General features: G+C 44.6%; 1 protein-coding gene across 1 annotated transcript in view; it reads right to left on the bottom strand.

The window, feature by feature from the left end:
• Positions 1-1,414: 1,414 nt before the first annotated feature.
• LOC139322727 (transmembrane protein 182-like) overlaps positions 1,415-18,002 on the bottom strand; it is a 28,300-nt gene continuing 11,712 nt past the window's right edge. Inside the window, exons 3-5 of the mRNA XM_070951930.1 lie at positions 17,004-17,102; positions 15,063-15,200; positions 1,415-2,510 (exon numbers count right to left, since the gene is read on the bottom strand). Of these exons, the coding sequence (XP_070808031.1) occupies positions 2,281-2,510; positions 15,063-15,200; positions 17,004-17,102 (467 nt within the window). The 3' untranslated portion in view covers positions 1,415-2,280. The remainder of the gene's footprint in view (positions 2,511-15,062; positions 15,201-17,003; positions 17,103-18,002) is intronic.

Below are 18,002 nucleotides of genomic sequence, written 5' to 3' on the forward strand. Positions count from 1 at the left end.
AGTTTCAATCAGGCCAATTATTATAAGCATCTATTATGCCATTTTTTCCCCCCTTAGCTATTTCATTACTATGAGATTTTGGCTATTCTGAAAGCTAAGAGAACATAAATACTGTTGTGAAGAAGAAGATACAAAGGAGAATATTTGTAGCTCAGGGTTGAAATGAGGGGCCCTGGTTGTTTTCTAGCAGACTTTTCATTACCCAGCTAGGTAATATCATCAGTCCACTGTATGGAAATGTCTGCAAGAAAGCAACTAAGCTCCGAGAGCACCAAGGGCCCTTCAAAAAAAGCCATATATAAGATTATATCATGGATATGGATTACTCAGAGAGGGGAGAACTGAATCAGTGCATAGATTGGCATCATCAGGAACATATCAATTCTCACAATCTTTGTTTCATGCCTCATTGCTAACGCAGGTTCATCTACTCTCATCTAAGCAGTAAGAGGAACATGGAAAAGTAGACAGATCACTTTTATATTCTAGAGAGGGATAGCAATTGGGATTGCAAGGCAAGGACCCAGGAAATGTGATGGAATCCTTGGATATATCCTGAATCTCTCAGGATATATCTAGTAGGTCAGCAGTGGGTTTCAAAAAAATTTACTACCAGTTCTGTGGGTATGGCTTGATGGGCATGGCATGGCTTGGTGGGCGTGGCTTGGTGGGTGTGGCAGGGAAAGAATCAGTGGTGGGATTCAAATAATTTAACAACCGGTTCTCTGCCCTAATGATTTCTTCCAACAACCAGTTCACCAAATTGCTCAGAAGGTAAACAACCGGTTCTCCCGAAGTGGAGAGAACTGGCTGAATCCCACCACTGGAAAGGATATTGTAAGATCTCCATTCCCACCCCACTCCAGGGGAAGGATACTGTAAAATCTCCATTCCCACCCCACTCCAGGGGAAGGTTACTGCAAAATCCCCATTTTCTCCCAATCAGCTGGGACCCGGGAAGCAGACAATAGATGGGGTTGGGGCCAGTCAGAGGTGGTATTTACTGGTTCTCCAAACTACTCAAAATTTCCGCTACCGGTTCTCCAGAAGTGGTCAGAACCTGCTGAATACCACCTCTGTAGTAGGTTAGACAAAAGCTATCATGCTTTGGCCATGTCATGCGAGCTAACTCACTCAAAAAGTCAATCATGCTTGGAATGATCAACAGAAAAAAGGGAAAGGGGGTACCCTAGTACCCACTGGCTGAACATATAAAGGAAGACATCAAGATGACTATGGAGGATCTGAGGCAATGCGAGACAGAGGGGCATGGAGATGCTGATCCATAGAGTGGCCGAAGGTCAGACATGACTGAATGGCTGATGATGGTGGTAAGATGGTTGTAGCTTGAGGTTGGCAAGATTGAGGTCAGGCCAAGCCCAGAAACAATACCGCAAAATCCAGTAGGGTTCAATCCTTTATTTGCTTACACCTAAAGGACAAAATCTTTTTTTTTTTTGAAGGCAAAGTGATGGAGCACCAATAATCCAAGCTTCCAGTCTCTAGCCAAGAAGTCCAGGAACCCATCAGTTTGATGGGTCTTGATAGTTCCTAGTTGGAAATCCAAAATCCACAGGACAGGGTAGGGTAGGGTAGGGTAGGGTAGGGTAGGGTAGGGTAGGGTAGGGTAGGGTAGGGTAAGGTAGGGTAGGGTAAGATAGGGTAGGGTAGGGTAGGGTAGAATAGAATAGAATAGAATAGAATAGAATAGAATAGAATAGAATAGAATAGAATAGAATAGAATAGAATAGAATAGAATAGAATAGAATAGAATAGAATAGAATTGGAAGGGACGTTAGAGGTCTTCTAGTCCAGCCTCCTGCTCAAACAGGGGAACTTATACCATTTCAGACAAGTGACTGTCTAGTCTCTTCTTAAAAACCTCCAATGATGGAGCGCCCACAATTTCCGGAGGCAAGCTGTTCCACTGGTTAATTGTTTCACTGTTAGGAAGTTTCTTCTTAATTTCAGGTTGCTTCTCTCTTTGTTTAGTTTCCAACCATTATTTCTTGCCCTGCCCTCTGGTGTCTTTGGAGAATAATTTGACATAGAGAGCAGCTTAGAAAATTGCTCCTCTCAGAAACACAGAGTCATGGAAATCGACCATTAAAAAAAAAAAAACCAATGAAACAAGGTAAATATTAGAATCTGTGTGTCTAATCTACTATTTTGCCACTTGGGAGATTCCACAGCATTACTTAATACCCCTGGCACAATATCACTCGTTCTAGAAATAAATAAGTAAGAAGACAGTTCTCCTTCCTAGGGGGTCGCTTTCCTTTACTCAAGCTCCTTCAGGATGCTGTGCCCAACCAGATAGAAGAGAAGACCGGACAGGAGTACTAATGGGATCCCAGCAGCCGCAAACATGAAAGACCAGCCGTAATAAACGGACAGAGGGGTGTCACCTGGGCACCTTTCGCTTCTTTCCAGTAGTACGTATTTACGGAGATCAGCAGCAAATTCTTTCCACACCACAAACATAAATATGAGCAGGGTAAATAGACATCCTGTTCGACAGAACGAGAGAGAAAGAGAGAGGGAAAAGAAAAATGAGAGAGAGAAGAAAACGTCTACTTCAGTGGTGGCTAGCCTTTTTGCCGTCGCGTGCCAAAAGTGGGGGGGGGGAGCGTGGGGGGGTCACGTACATGCGTGCCCACACTCATAATGCAATGCCACCACACACGCCTTGCCCCCGCATCAGGGATGAAATGCTCCTGGTTCGGACCGGATCGCCCGATCCGGTAGCGATGGCGGTGGGTGGTTCGGAGAACCGGTAGCAAAAATCCCTGTGCCCCCACCACCACCACCACCACCACCACCACCACCATGTGTAGCTGAGCCGCACGATCATCAGAGGCTTTTTTTTTTTTACTTTTAAAAGCATTTTTTCTACAATCTCTTCCGACGACGAAAAAATGCTTTTAAAAGTAAAAAAAAAAAGCCTCTGATGATCGCGTGGCTCAGCTGGGATCGTCAGAGGCTTTTCAAAGCATTTTTTTTCTGCAACCTCTTGGCCGAAGAGGTGGTAAAAAAAATGCTTTGAAAAGTCTCTGACGATCCCAGCTGAGTTGTCTGATCGTCAGAGAGGCTTTTCAAAGCATTAGAAAAAATGCTTTGAAAAGTTAAAAAAAAAAAAGTTGGCCGCATCCACCCAGTTACATTACCACCCCCCCACCAAGCCACGCCCACAGAATCAGTAGTAACAAATTTTACATTTCACCCCTGCCCCGCATGTGCATGTGACTCCCTCCTGTGCATGCGTGCGTGACCACTGTGCTCACCCACCCCATACATGCACGTGTGACCCCCCTGCACTCCCCCCACCTCCACCCCCACCCCCACCCCCATGCAAGGGTGCACAACCTCCCCACTTTGGGCCTGGCAAGCCTCCCTGAAGCCTCCTGGGACCTGGCATTGCTCCCCCCCATTCTCCCCCCCCCCCGTGCATGCACACAAGACTCCCTGCGCATGCACGTGCATCTCCCGTATGCGCCCCACCCCCACGTCAGAGACCCAAAAATTAGTTGGCCTTCAAGAGGCATGCGCACATGTGTAGTGGAGCTGAGCTGGGTGATGGATCACGTGCCCACAGAGAGGGCCTCCTCAGGGTGCCGTTGGCCAAACAATGTCGACTGGTGACCCCCAGGGGGAGAGCCTTCTCTGTGGGGGCCCCGGCCCTATGGAATGAATTGCCCCCGGACATACGAAGGATCCCCGACCTCCCCGCCTTCCGTCGTGCTCTGAAGACCCTATTATTTCAGCAAGCCGGTCTGACGGGATAAATGATTTTAAATTGGGTTTTAAAATGGTTTAATATGGTTTTAATTGGAAGTTTTAATTTTGGCCAAAGATTGAATTGTTTTAATATGTTTTTTTAAATTTTGTCTTATATGTTGTTTTATCATGGCTGTTCACCGCCCTGAGTCCTTCGGGAGAAGGGCGGTATACAAATATAATAAAAACTAAAAAAAAAAAACTAAAAAAACTAAACTTAAAAATAAAAGCTTCCTTCAGAATTTCAGCTGAGTAGCAGAATGATTGAATGAAGAAAATTCCACCGAGATTATAAAATGAGCTCATAAATATGAGCCATATGAATTCATATTTCTACACCTTTGCTTGTTCTCTCTTTTTTTTTTTTTTTAATTTGAACCACGTTTCTTATTGTTGTTGTGAAGCAATCGGGATCATTCTAAGAATGATTTTACTATCTTAAATCTTGGTTCTTTTTCATTGCCAAAATCCCTGATCCCAGAGACCTGCATAAAATCCTGTTTTTACATTTCTTATATTGATATCTTTGTAGCTTTCTAGATTTCTGAGATAGATTTTTATACATAGATACATACGTACATACATACATACATACATACTCTTCTCCAAAACTCTGCATTGGAATTTGTTGATCCTGGGTAACTCACAATTTTCCCTCTCCTTTGTCATTTGCAAGATAGATGTTGCTCTACAAATATTGGACCAAATGGATGTTGTTGTAATTTTGGATTTTTTCTTTTTTTATTTAGTGTATCGATTGGAGGTCATCTCCATCTCACCTACCATTTTCCTTCCTTCCAAGCAAAAACATTTTAAAAACTTGCAAAGCAGGACAAAGATAATGAAAGCCATAAATAAGTAAGTAAGTAAGTAAGTAAGTAAGTAAGTAAGTAAGTAAGTAAGTAAGTAAATATCCTGCCACTGACCTTAAATTCACCTAATTCTACTGGTTGATTCTTCAGGGCAGAGTAAGTGAGAACACTTTGAGACTGGAAGAGTTATTTATAAAGCTAATAAAGGTGGGATAAAAATAAACTTATAAAAATGGAAGACAGATATGTTGGGGGCAGATATATAGGGAACAAGGGGGAGAGGGAGATATGTCTTCCTTCATCCTCCCTGTTCTTTCAGAGGCACCCACCATAAACGATCCAAATTTTCCCCAAATTTTGATTTGCAGCCCACCGAGACCTGCACCATGGATTCAACTTTGCTTTGTGACATCAGCCAAACAGATCCAATATTCTTGTTCCCTTTTTTTCCCCTTTCCAACCCTGTTCTGCCGGTATGTATAAAACGAAACACACACGATTAAACTCTTATTATTTGTATCTCAGTGTTGATTCAGGTTAATCGTCTCTTCTGGGGAGAACTTAATGGTGAGAGAACTGAACCATGATATGAAACTTTTCTCCTTTCTATTCTCATCGCAATTGTCAAGGGGCTAAACCCGAAGGCTTTCGAACTTCCAGGGAACCTGCACCTTCATTTTGTGTAAATCGCGCATCTCAACCCTCCTTGCCTGCCTTCTGCGGTTCACAGCCTCATGAAACCTCATTGGCTAATTGCAGAGGGAAATGGGTGAACTCCTGGCTTGCTTTAGAACTCACGGAATTTATCTATAATTTGCTAATTATAGGGAAATGAACCTCAGTCCCCTTTTTCCCCACCTCCATGCCTAGCAGAAACTTCAAAATAATGAGATGTTGAGATCTTTCTGAGCAAATTTCGAGAGCGCAAAAGCACGTGAAATACGAAGAGTTTACAGCTGTCACAGTATGGAACTTTTAACTTGTAGAGAACAGCTTTGAATTAAAATGGTAGGCTGTATTTTTCTGCTGATTCCATTTAAACAACCTCTATTCATGAGCTGGAAAGAATAATTGAAGACCGAGTTAGTCATTACTGTTCAGCCTACTGAGAAGGCTACCTTATCATGAACACACAAACTATTTTCCACTGGGATTGTTACTGTTGTTCAAGGCATATTCTGGGAATGTACCAGAATCCATCACAAATTTCCAGAAAGGGTGCCTTCAATATTTTGCTAATTGAGACAATGGATTTATAAATCCTGACTTTCATGATGGAGCTTAAATATGGCATACAGAGAGTCCTTGACTTAGGACCACAATTGAGCCCAAAATGTTGCTAAGCGAGGCGTTTTTAAGGGAGTTCTGCACCGTTTTATGACCTTTCTTGCCAGAGTTGTTAAGTGAATCACTGCAATGATTAAGTGAATAACACGGTTGTTAAGTGAATCTGGCTTCCCCATTGACTTCGCTTATCAGAAGGTCACAAAAGGGAATCACATGACCCTGGGACATTGCAAACCATCATAAAGGTGAGTCAGTTGCCAAGCACCCAAATGTAAATCATATGACCATGGAGCTGTTGCAATGGTTGTATGTGTGAAAAACAGCCACAAGTCATTTGTTTTCAGTGTTGTTGTAACTTCGAACGGTCCTTAAGTGAACTGGGGTAAGTCTAGGACCGTCTGTATCTAGATGACAGCTGCAGAGAAGAAGCAGCATACAAGAGAAGCTTAAATCATCAATATCTAGACAACAGTTGGACTAGAAGACCTCTAAGTTTGCTTCCAACTCTGTTATTCTTTATAAATCTCTCCATTCAGTCTTACCAAGAGAATGATGGCGATAAACAATACTTGGAAATGTACCTCAGGTCTTCTGATAGCAAAATCTCATCTTATTGGCTAATATCAAGGGGAAGATGACTTTGAAAAAGTGTCCTCTCTCACCATAACATGCAAGACAAGGTGAGGACTGGCTGGGAGGGGAGGGGCAAGGAGAGGAGAGGCCAGGAGAGGCGCCCCTCAATGTGAGTGACATCGAGTTGGTCACGTCCACCCAGTCACATGACCACCAGCATGACCACCCAGTCACATGACCATCCAGCCACACCCACCTAGTCACATGACCACCCAGCCACAACCACCCAGTCACATGACCACCCAGCCATGACTACCCAGTCACATGACACCCCCCAGCCATGACCACCCAGTCACATGACCACCCAGCCACAACCAACCAGTCACATGACCACTCAGCCATGACCACCTAGCCATGACCACCCAGTCACATGACCACCCAGCCATGACCAACTAATCACATGACCACCAAGCCACGACCACTGTTAAAATTGTTCAAAAATTTGAATCCTATCACCGGACAATACCCACTCTCTGGCTTACAACCAGTTCATCAGTGATTAAAATATAGGAAAAGCTTCCTCAGGACATTGGAACACTTCAAAGAATTTAAAAGCAGAGAGGACTTATGGAAAGCTACAAAGAACCAACACTGGATGGGACCAACAGAGGAGATGGCACCCGAGTCTGGTAAAAGTTGGGAAAGTAGTAAAGCTAAGTAGAACCCACCCCTGCATTGGTTGGTTGTTCTCACTGTCAGAATATTTCTCCTTATTTCCAGGTTGAATCTCTCCTTCTTCACTTTCCATCCATTATTCCTTGTCTGGCCTTCGGGTACTTTGGAAAACAGCTTGACCCCCTCCTCTCTCTGGCAGCTCCTCAAATATTGGAAGACTGCTATCATGTCTCCCCTGGTCCTTCTCTTCACTAGACTAGCCATGCCCAGTTCCTGCAACCATTCATCATATGCTTTAGCCTCCAGTCCCCTAATCCTCTTGGTTGCTCTCCTCTGCACTCTTTTTAGAGTCTCAACATCTTTTTTATAGTGTGGTGACCAAAACTGGATGCAGTATTCCAGGTGTGGTCTTTTAATAATATATTTTAATCTTGTATTTTGTATTTTAAATTTAATGTCGTATACTATACCTTAGGGACACGGTGGCTCAGTGGCTAAGATGCTGAGTTTGTCGATCGAAAGGTCAACAGTTCAGTGGTTCGAATCCCTAGTGCCGCGTAACTGGGTGAGCTCCCGTTACTTGTCCCAGCTTCTGCCAACCTAGCAGTTTGAAAGCATGTAAAAAAAATGCAAGTAGAAAAATAAGGACCACCTTTGGTGGGAAGGTAACAGTGTTCCGTGTACCTTTGGCGTTGAGTCATGCCGGCCACATGACCACGGAGACGTCTTCGGACAGCGCTGGCTCTTCGGCTTTGAGACGGAGATGAGCACCGCCCCCTACAGTCGGGAACGACTAGCACATATGTGCAGGGGGAACCTTTACCTTTAATATACTTTATTTTAATTGTGATGCTTCCGACACAAGCAAACATCGGCTTTCGTTGCGTATGTGTGTACACATGGGTGTGAAAGAGAAAAAGATAGAGAGAAAAAGAATGTGAGAGTTTGGAGACAAAAATTCTTGAAAGCCCCCTCAGATAGTTCGATGCCCTGGCTTAGACATCTCTCCTTGACATGTGGAAATTAGCCTTTAATGAGGCTGCTTTTTTTCCCCTCTCCTGGATATACAAGCCAAAAGGAAATCCTTGCAAGTTAAGCTTCGTATGTCAAACATGGTTAAGAACATTTGGCAGAAGAGCCACTGGGTCGCTGAGTTGCACTGCTTTGCAAGGCAAGTTGGCAACAAAGACAACGAGGAACTTGGTGAGGGAAATGAACCAGAAGCAATCAATATCAAACAGCTTCTTTAAGCTGAATAACCTCCTCTGACTACTCCAAGCAAGATGGTCATTTTTTCCCCCCTTTACTTTTCTTCTTTTTCACCCTGAAAGAATTCTCCAAAACAATCTCCAGGCAAGGTCTGTTAAAGGTAGCTGGACAACTGCCAGATGGATGTGCTTAAAATAGCACAAATAATTGTGGTCCAGTCTTACAAAGAAAGAATCCAATGCAATCAAAACTGCTTAAAGGGAAGGAGCGCAATGCGATGACATCTGAAATCCGCTATTTTAATAGGGAAAGAAAAACAGCTTTCTATTTGCTGACTGATCCAATTTTATGACTTGGAACATGAAGTTCCACAAGTTTTAAAGCTCGGGGGTTTTTTTTCCCCTTCTCCCTCCACATTTTGGAAAGAGAGGACTGTTAGTTTGAAGTGGGGGGCGAGAATCCATCTATGTTAGAATTGAACACCCCTCCCTCAACAGAGGGGGAGGAATAAGACACCACCTATCCAGGGGTGGGCTGCTAGGAGTTTTTAGGGGTTCGGGAGAACCTCTAGCTAAGATTCTGTGCAGTTTGGAGAACCCCCAAATCTCACTCCTGGCTGGCCCGCCTGCCCCACCCCACCCCTCCCAGGAGTCCCCACACGACCCGTTTTGGATGCAGGTAAGTGCAGGGCACATGCAGAGGCTCGGGGAGGGCAAAAAATGGGCCTACCGGAAGTTCAGGAAGGCCAGAAACGGGCCCGTTTCCAGCCTCCAGAGGGCCTCCGGAGCCTGGGGAGGCCGTTTTTGCCTTCCCAGAGGCACAAGGAAAGCCTCCGGAGCCCGGGGAGGGTAAAAATGCCCCCCCTCCTGTGGTGCAGGAGGCCAACTAGGTCATGCCCACCATGTCCATGCCCACCCAGCAACCGGGCAGAGAACTCCTTGCTATAAAATTTGAAGCCCATCCCTGCACATATCTCCAGTCTACAATACAACCCTTGAAGATTCCACAACCAATTGCACCCTGATTCAGGTGACGCCGAGGGCACAGATTAAACCCCCAAGTGGCCTTAAGAGCTCTCAGGGAGAGTACCAATGACCAGATAACTGTAAAAAATACAATCCTCCAGAGGTGAGTTTCAGCAGGTTCTGACCAGTTCTGAAGAACCGGTAGTGGAAATTTTGAGTAGTTCGGAGAACCGGTAGTAAAAATTCTGACTGGCCCCACCCACATCTATTCTCTGCCTCCCGAGTCCCAGCTGATTAGGAGGAAATGGGGATTTTGCAGTATCCTTCCCCCGGAGTGGGGTGGGAGTGGAGATTTTACAGTATCCTTCCCCTGCCGTGGCCACCAAGCCATGCCATGTCCACCAAGCCACGCCCACAGAACCAGTAGTAAAAAATTTTGAAACCCACCACTGCAATCCTCCCATCTCACCACCACCATCCGGTCTCAAATGGTACCTATCCTTCCATTCCCCCCACCACCACCATCAGAACTGATGAAGCTTCTTGGATGAGAAGCAAAATGTTTTCTTTTTCTTCCTCAAAGAAAAAGAAAAAACAGCCCAGTTGCCTTTTGAAGGAAAAAAAAAAAAAGCATCTTTGAGACCTTCTCGAAAAGGTATCCCTCCGATTTGGCCAGAGCAGTTTGGTGAATTGGTTGTTGGAAGAAATCATTATGGCAGAGAACTGGTTGTTAAATTATTTGAATCCCACCACTGACGATATCCATGTCAACTCCTGCTTCAGATCAATCTGTGGAGCCTTCTTGATTAAAATAAAATAAAATGAGACGGGGATACTTTGAAATATTGCTCACCTGCTCTGCGTCTCTGAGGGATAACACAAATAATATCCTTAAGTTTTAGCTACTGCACATTTTGGATTTCTTGTAAAGAAGCCTTGCAAAATGTTTCTAGATTTATTTGTTTGTTTGTTTGTTCATTCATTTATTTTTATTTATTTATTTATTTATTGAATTTATTTGCCGCCCATGTTGTAACAAACAACTCTGGGTGGTTTCCGACATGAAAACATTAAAATTCTAATAAATAGGTAAAAGTAAAGGTTCCCCTCACACTTATGTGCTAGTCGTTCCCAACTCTAGGGGTCGGTGCTCATCTCCGTTTCAAAGCCGAAGAGCCAGCGCTGTCCGAAGATGTTTCCGTGGTCATGGGGCCGGCATGACTAAATGCCAAAGGCGCACGGAACGCTGTTCCCTTCCCACCAAAGGTGATCCCTATTTTTCTACTTGCATTTTTTAATGTGCTTTCAAACTGCTAGGTTGGCAGAAGCTGGGACAAGTCACAGGAGCTAACCCCGTTACGCGGCACTAGAAATTCAAACCGCTGAACTGCCAATCTTTCGATCAACAAACTCAGCATCTTAGCCACTGAGCCACCACGTCTAATAAATACATATATTTAAACGAATAAAAATTAAAAGTCCCAATCAAGATAAATATAGTTAAAAGATGGGGCGGGGAGAACAGGAGGAGTAGGGGGGAGGTGGGATTGCCTCTTAATTCAATAATCACCTCCAATGTGATGTTCCCCCATTAGAGCCCCAAGCCAACTTAATTTAACAATATTTGGGCAGGGAAGAGATATAGGATAAATCTGGAATTTTGAATAGGCATCTTCATAAAATGGCCGTTGGGTGTGGCAGTCATTTTCCTTGTATAGACCACTCTTTCAGCCAAAAGCAAGTTGACAAGTGTGCTTTTCACCATCCCTTCTAGCCATCCAGCATAGTCTCTATGACCCCAAGAAATTTATTTCTCCTGGACAGGCAACAGTGATTTAAGAAAAATGACTGAGATAACCCCATTCATATTTCCTTTAAAAAGTTGATTGTTTTTTGTTCCTTTTACAACTTTTCTGTGTATTGTTGTTATTTTTTAACTAAAATCATGGGCATCACATTTCCAGTTCTCTAACTTAGAGACACGAGTAATAAGTAAACTTAGAAGGCATGTAAAAGACATGCCTTGGACCTTTCCATGGTCATACTGCCAGCATGACTATACGCCAAGGTGCACAGAATGCTGTTATTCCCACCAAAGTGGTACCTATTTATCTACTCGCATTTGCATGCTGTTGAACAGGTAGGAGGGCAGGAGCTGGGGCAAGGAACTGGAGCTCACCCTGTCCCATGGAGCTCGGGTCTCGAACCCAGGATGTTAGCTTTCCAGCTGACAAGCTCAGCATCTTTAACCACTGAGCCATCACACCCCTTCTTCCCTCAACACTCTGATCCACAAACTACCAAGCGTAACAAAGCATCTTGGAATAACCTGTTCAAGGGGATTAAAAAGCATCCCAGGATAAAAGTCTTCTGGGCAATAAAGAAAAAAAAGGACCATAACTAAGATTGGGAAGGCCATTAGTAAGGTTGAAGCTCCAGAGTGCTTAAAGATTGGCAGCTTTTATTATTTTAAACATTTCTATGAACTTTGCCTTTGTACATCTGGTTTTTACCCTGAAGGCTTAACCCCCATCCCTGTAAAACAGTCTGATAATGAGGCCACCAAATTATGGGAAGAACATTCCAGAATATTATTTCAGTGCAGAAAGCTTTGCTTCGGGACTTCAAAGGACAGCCTCCTGATTTCTTCCCTCAGAACTTTCTCTCCAGACAAATTTCCCTCTTGATGAATTATAAGCACTTTCACCTTTCTCCGAGGAACAATTACTGGGATACAAAAGTTAATTACAGCTGATCTGCCATCCATAGCAGATGACAAATAAGGCTCCCCCGTTGCAACTACTGTACCGGATAAGAATATAAAGACAGACAGACAGACAAAATAATTAGCAAAGCTACAGTAATGGCTTAGAAGACTAAAATGTGGAGCTGTTTAGTCCATCTGCTAAATATTACCATGTCACTCTGACTTATTTATTTGCTTTACGGTATGTGGCGCAAAAGAAAAGCATGGAAAGATAGCTGCTCGGCATTAGAAGACAAAATAGAAAGACCTCAACATGGATTAGAGAACAGAAGAAAGTATATGATACCATTAAGGTGTCAAACTCAAGGCCTGTGGGACGCATCCGGCCTATGGGGTGTTTAGATCTGGCCCACGGGGCCACCCGTGGTGCCTCTGCCAACGAAAATTAGGGTTGCCAGGTCTGCTTCCAAAAAATAGCGGACAAGCGGGGGGGGGGGTTAAGTAGTAAATTTTTTTAAAAAAAATTTACAATTAAATTATATATTTTCTTACAAACATTTTAACACGCCATTTTAGGTCAGTCGACACAAGCTACAATACATTTTAAAAATGTGAACTGTACATAATTTTATAATATATTTTTATTTTAACCTCATCATTAATTTTTTCGGAGAATCGAGTTCAATGGATATTCAATCTTTGTCTCATTCTAACTTATGAAAAAAAAGACAAAATGTGACTCTCCTATCCTTATTCTCTTAGACTGTACAGCTTTAGATTATGCACCATTTCATCATAAAGCTTTTGAATCAAAAAAATGTCCACTATTTTGTGAAAAAAAATAGTGAACATAATGTGAAAAAAGCGGACTGTCCGCTCAAATAGTGGACACCTGGCAACCCTAAAATTGTCGAAAATGGAGCTTGGGAGGGCCATGCGCAGCCCTCCAGAGCTCTGATTTTCACTGGCAGAGGGTTGCAAGAGGCCGTTGCAGCAAAAAATGGAGCTTGGGAATCCGTTTTCGCTGGCAGAGCTCTCGGGCCACCACAGATTCCCCTAACATGAGTGACGTCAAGCTGGCCATGCCCACCATGGCCATGCCCACCTGCCCCCAAGGTCAAACACAAGCCTGGTGCAGCCCTCAATGAAATCAAGTTTGACACCCCTGATTAAGAGAGTCAAAGAATTGAAATGGAAACGGACCGGTCACATAGCAAGAAGAACTTATGGCAAATGGACCAAGGCACTCATAGAATGGATCCCACTTGATAAAAAATGTCCAGAGACCTAAAACAAGATGGAACAATAACATCAGTAAGTATTGCAGGCCCAATTGGCAAAAGAAAGCTCAGGACCATATTGGTGGGAAACATGCAGAAGAGGCCTTCATTCTGCAGTGGATAGATCATGGCTAAAATGATGAGATTCTAGGCCAGTTATGGCTAACCTTTTTGCCATCATGTGCCAGGAAGGTGGAGGCAGGGGGGTGTCGCACAAGGTGCAAGGTGGAGTCTGGGCAACTGAATGGAACTAGCGGAGTGTTTTAATGGCCGGATGCCCTTCCTGTCACCATTGTGGAGTTTTGTTCAGCAGATACATTCTCAGTGTGCCCAGAGAGAAAAATGCATATCTCTACCCAGCATCGAACTCACAGCCTCCTGATTGTGAGGCAAGAGCTCCACCTCTAGGATACCTCTCCACTGTTCTCTAGTAATGTTCTAACACAAATATCACCTTGGTACCCTCCAAAAGAACAGAAACTTTTCTCAAGTCAAACAATGTTGTCCATTTCTCTTGCAGGCTAGAATGTCTCCAGCTCTGCTTCTTAAGAGTTTTGGAAGAGAAACAATCTAAGCTCTTCAATCTAAAGTCAGATAATAAGCTTAAAAGGTAGCGCATTCCCTTTTAGTAGCAAGCAAGCATTATTAGGCAACTAAGTTAAGATTCAAAGCCAACTCTCCATCTAAGGAAGGAGCCAAACTGCTTCCTTGAAACGTAGCTGCCCAAACGCACAAGAACTAGTCTAGAATTCCAGAGCTTTTAATTCCAGCACTTCTTTATTCATTAATAAAATTAATAGAAACGTGCAACTACCTTGATTATTAAGTGTACATTTTGTTTCAAATCTTTTTCTTAGCACATTTCAGCAGTGAAATGCTCCCGGATCGGACTGGATTGCCTGGTCCGGTAGTGATCTTGGCCCATGTTTCGGCGATCCGGTAGCGATGGCGGAGCAAAGCTCGGCCCATCCACCCGGGTGTCATTACTTCCTGGTTTTAACCAGGAAGTAATGTGTTTTTTACCATCTGCGCAGAAGGTTTTGCACATGCACAGGTCTGCGTGCGGCGCATGTGCTTCCGAACCAGTAAGGAAGGTAGTGTTGTGGCTCATTACCTGAGCTTGTGTCATCGGCAGGAGAGGACTCCGAGAGTGAAGGAGAGGAGTTGGCAAGGCCTCCCTCTCCAGGACCCTCCTCTCTGGCAATGCCTCCGGTGTCCGCCGAAGGGCAAGAGATAGGGCCAGGGCCAAGCATGTCCACACAGCCACAGGTGGACAGTGATGAGGGTAATGAGTCTTGGCTGGATCCTTGGCAGCGTCGCAGAGATAAGCGCGCGCAACAGAAGAAAAGGCATGCCAGAGATTAGGCTGAATCACTGGACCACACCTCACAGGGTATAAAAGGGGGTGAGGTGGCCATTCAGACTCTGTGACGGACAAAACTAACTACTATTGAGTCACATTGCATCTTTGGAAACAACATTATCAGCCTTGGATTTATTTTACGAACTGGACAATTCTTGACTGTGGGTATTTTGTTTATTGAGTAAAAGTTCTTGGCAAGCATCTACTGGGATGCTGCCAAGCATCTTATCGGAAGAATTGGTTGTCTGCCAGTTTATTTAACCCCCGGCTGTCTGTTTGTGTGCGTGTGTGAAACGGGGACAGAACAGGTAAGTAGATTGCCCCCCTGGCACATTTGCATTCTGTTATGCATGCAGTCTCAGGATTTTAGCATTCCAGGTCACTAAAGCAGTGAACACTGCACTGGTCACTTACCAGCAGCCATAAGGAATCCACCTCCAACTTTATAGAATCTCGCGTTGACAAAGGGCACACCGCACACCAACAAAAACACACCCACAAGGCTGGCAGTGATGGCCAGGACAATCAGCGCTGTCCAGAATCCCCTGTACACTGTGCACGGAAGGAGAGAGACACACCACAAATTGAGTCAAGCTACACAATTAGAGTACATGGGGGGGGGAGGAAATGTCAGTGCAAGGAGATCTAATTTTACCCACAAATGTTTGAAAAAGGAAAAGAGACAAGCTGACATGCATTCTAAATAATTTGGGATTACATTTATGTTGGATGTGAAGTTCCAACGTGTAGAAAGCTTCACATACTTATATCTTTTAGCGCTCATAGTTAAGGCAGATAGTTCAGAATATATAATGGGATCAGAGGTGGGTTTCAGCAGGTTCTGACCAGTTCTGGAGAACCGGTAGCAGAAATTTTGAGTAGTTTGGAGAACTGGTAATAAAAATTCTGACTGGCCCCGCCCCCATCTATTCTCTGCCTCCTGTGTCCCAGCTGATTGGGAGGAAATGGGGATTTTGCAGTATCCTTCCTCTGGAGTGGGGTGGGAATGGAGATTTTACGGTATCCTTCCCCTGCCATGCCCACCAAGCCACGCCCACCAAGCCATGCCACGCCCACCAAGCCACACCCACAAAACCGGTAATAAAAAAAATTTGAAACCCACCACTGAATGGGGTCAATATAATGCTATAAATGCTGGGCAGATCATAGAATCAGAGAGTTGGAAGGGAGCAGACGACCTTATACCTTATGAGCAGTGGCTGGATTCAAATAATTCCACCACCGGTTCACCGAAAATGTGAGCATGGATAAACAAAAAAAAAAAAAACCCAAACGTAATTAATCCCAACAAACCTGATTCCTGGCCAAGGAACCCCAATTGCTTGCTATATACTAGAAAACAAATGGTTGTCTGGGACAACTAGCCACTCCCAAACCCCTTCTATTTATTTCCCAGCCAGAGAGGGGCTGGTTAGCGTCTATGTCTTCTTTTCCTTGAGAGCCGGCTTATTGCTTTCCGTTGCTCTCCTCTCCTCTCTACTCATATGTGCATCTGGGATGGGCCCCATCTGTTCCTCCCCCTCACTCAGCTCGGGACCCGAAGACAGCTGCCTCTCCGTCTGGGGGAGGACGGAAGGCCCAGGCTCTGCATCTGCCTCTAATTATGCTTCCTCATCAAAGCCTTCCAAAGGCTCTTCCGAAGTTGGCCCAGACTCCCCCTCTTCCTCGTCTGACTCTGCTGCTGGCAGCCGATGGGCCACAACAGAGAGTTTGCATATAGCCATACACAGGGGTAGGCCTCAAAAATTTTAGCAAGGGGTTCTCTGTTCCGTTGCTGTATGGACGTGGTCATGGTGGTCTCTAGTCAGCCTCCTGCACAACAGCAGGGGTGGGGTATTTTTATTTATTTATTTTATTTATTATTTTGATTTGTATACCGCCCTACTCCCGAAGGACTCAGGGCGGTGAACAGCCAAACAATTTTTGCCCTCCCCGGGCTCCGGAGGCTTTCCTTAAGCCTCCAGGAGGGTGAAAACAGCCTCCCCAGGCTCCGGAGGCCCTCTGGAGGCTGGAAACAGGCCCATTACTGGCCTTCCCAAACTTCCGGTAGGCCCGTTTTTCACCGTCCCTGAGCCTCCACGCTCACCCTGCACTTACCTGCATCCAAAACGAGCCGCCTGGGGACTCCTGGGAGGAGAGAGGAGGGGTGGGCGGGGCCAGCCAGGAGTGGGATTTGGGGGTTCTCCAAACCGCACAGAATCTTAGCTAGAGGTTCTCCCGAATCCCCGCGAACCCCCAGCAGCCCATGCCTGGCCATACATCTTATTGTACATCTTGGCACCATTAATGAGGCCTAGGTATGAATTACGGATTCAAGTTTTCCTCAGAACCTACCTGCGGTTGTGTCATAGGAGGGGTGAGGATGAGGCCCAAGCACAATCGGCATTGGAAACAGGTAGGCGTTCATACAGTGCTTAGGATGGGCTTGGTTGGCTGGAGAAAAAATGAGAAATCTGTTTGAATCTCTTTTTGTATAGTGCCGAACAGCTACATTTCAATTCTACACATACAGGTAGTTCTCAGCTTATAATCATTCATTTAGTGACCATTTGAAGCCCTGGAAAAAAAAACATCCTCATGGTCCCATGGTCAGAATCCAGATGTTTAGCAACTGGCTCATACTTATGACCATTGCAATGTCCCAGGGTCACGTGATTCTCTTTTTGCGACCTTCTGACAAATAAAGTCTAAGGGGAAGCCAGATTCGCTTAACAACTGGGTCATTCAACAGCAGTGATTCACTTAACAACCGTGGCAAGAAAAGTCGTGAAATGGGGAAAAGCTCACTATACTAATGTCTCACTTAGCAACAGGATTTTTGGGCTCAGTTGTGGTCATAAGGTAATTAACCAGGCTTGCTTCTGTAAGGCAACTCAACTGCTTGTATATTAGGGGCCCAATTCTTCCTTCCAGCTTCCTGACATTCTTTTTTCACTGTTTTTGCCTGGCCTCCTGGGAATTTCAAAAATTTTTGATGGCAACAATGGATGCTGCCTCTTTATGTGCTATAATATTACCTCTCTAATACTCTGCAGCCGCCTTGCTCTTCCTGGCTTCCTGGTCTGTAAAAAGGTCCTGTTGAAGTACCATCCTTGTACGTTGGAGTAACAGCTTTCCTTGGGACTTCAACAGATGGGAAGCCAAGACAGGTGCAGCCTATAAGATGATTGCCTGGTCTATTTGGTTATTGCCACACTCACAAACCTCCTTCAAGAATCTCACAATTAAGGTACAGGTGAGAACAAGTAACTGCCTTCATATTACAATGATAGTATCTTCTAAGGATCAACTTAGATCAACTCTCTTATATCTCTTCTTACACAGGCTTGAACC

This window comes from Pituophis catenifer, unplaced genomic scaffold (assembly GCF_029215685.1).
Source record: "Pituophis catenifer annectens isolate HBS135680 unplaced genomic scaffold, rPitCat1.0.hap2 SCAF_11, whole genome shotgun sequence".
NCBI lineage: Eukaryota > Metazoa > Chordata > Lepidosauria > Squamata > Colubridae > Pituophis > Pituophis catenifer.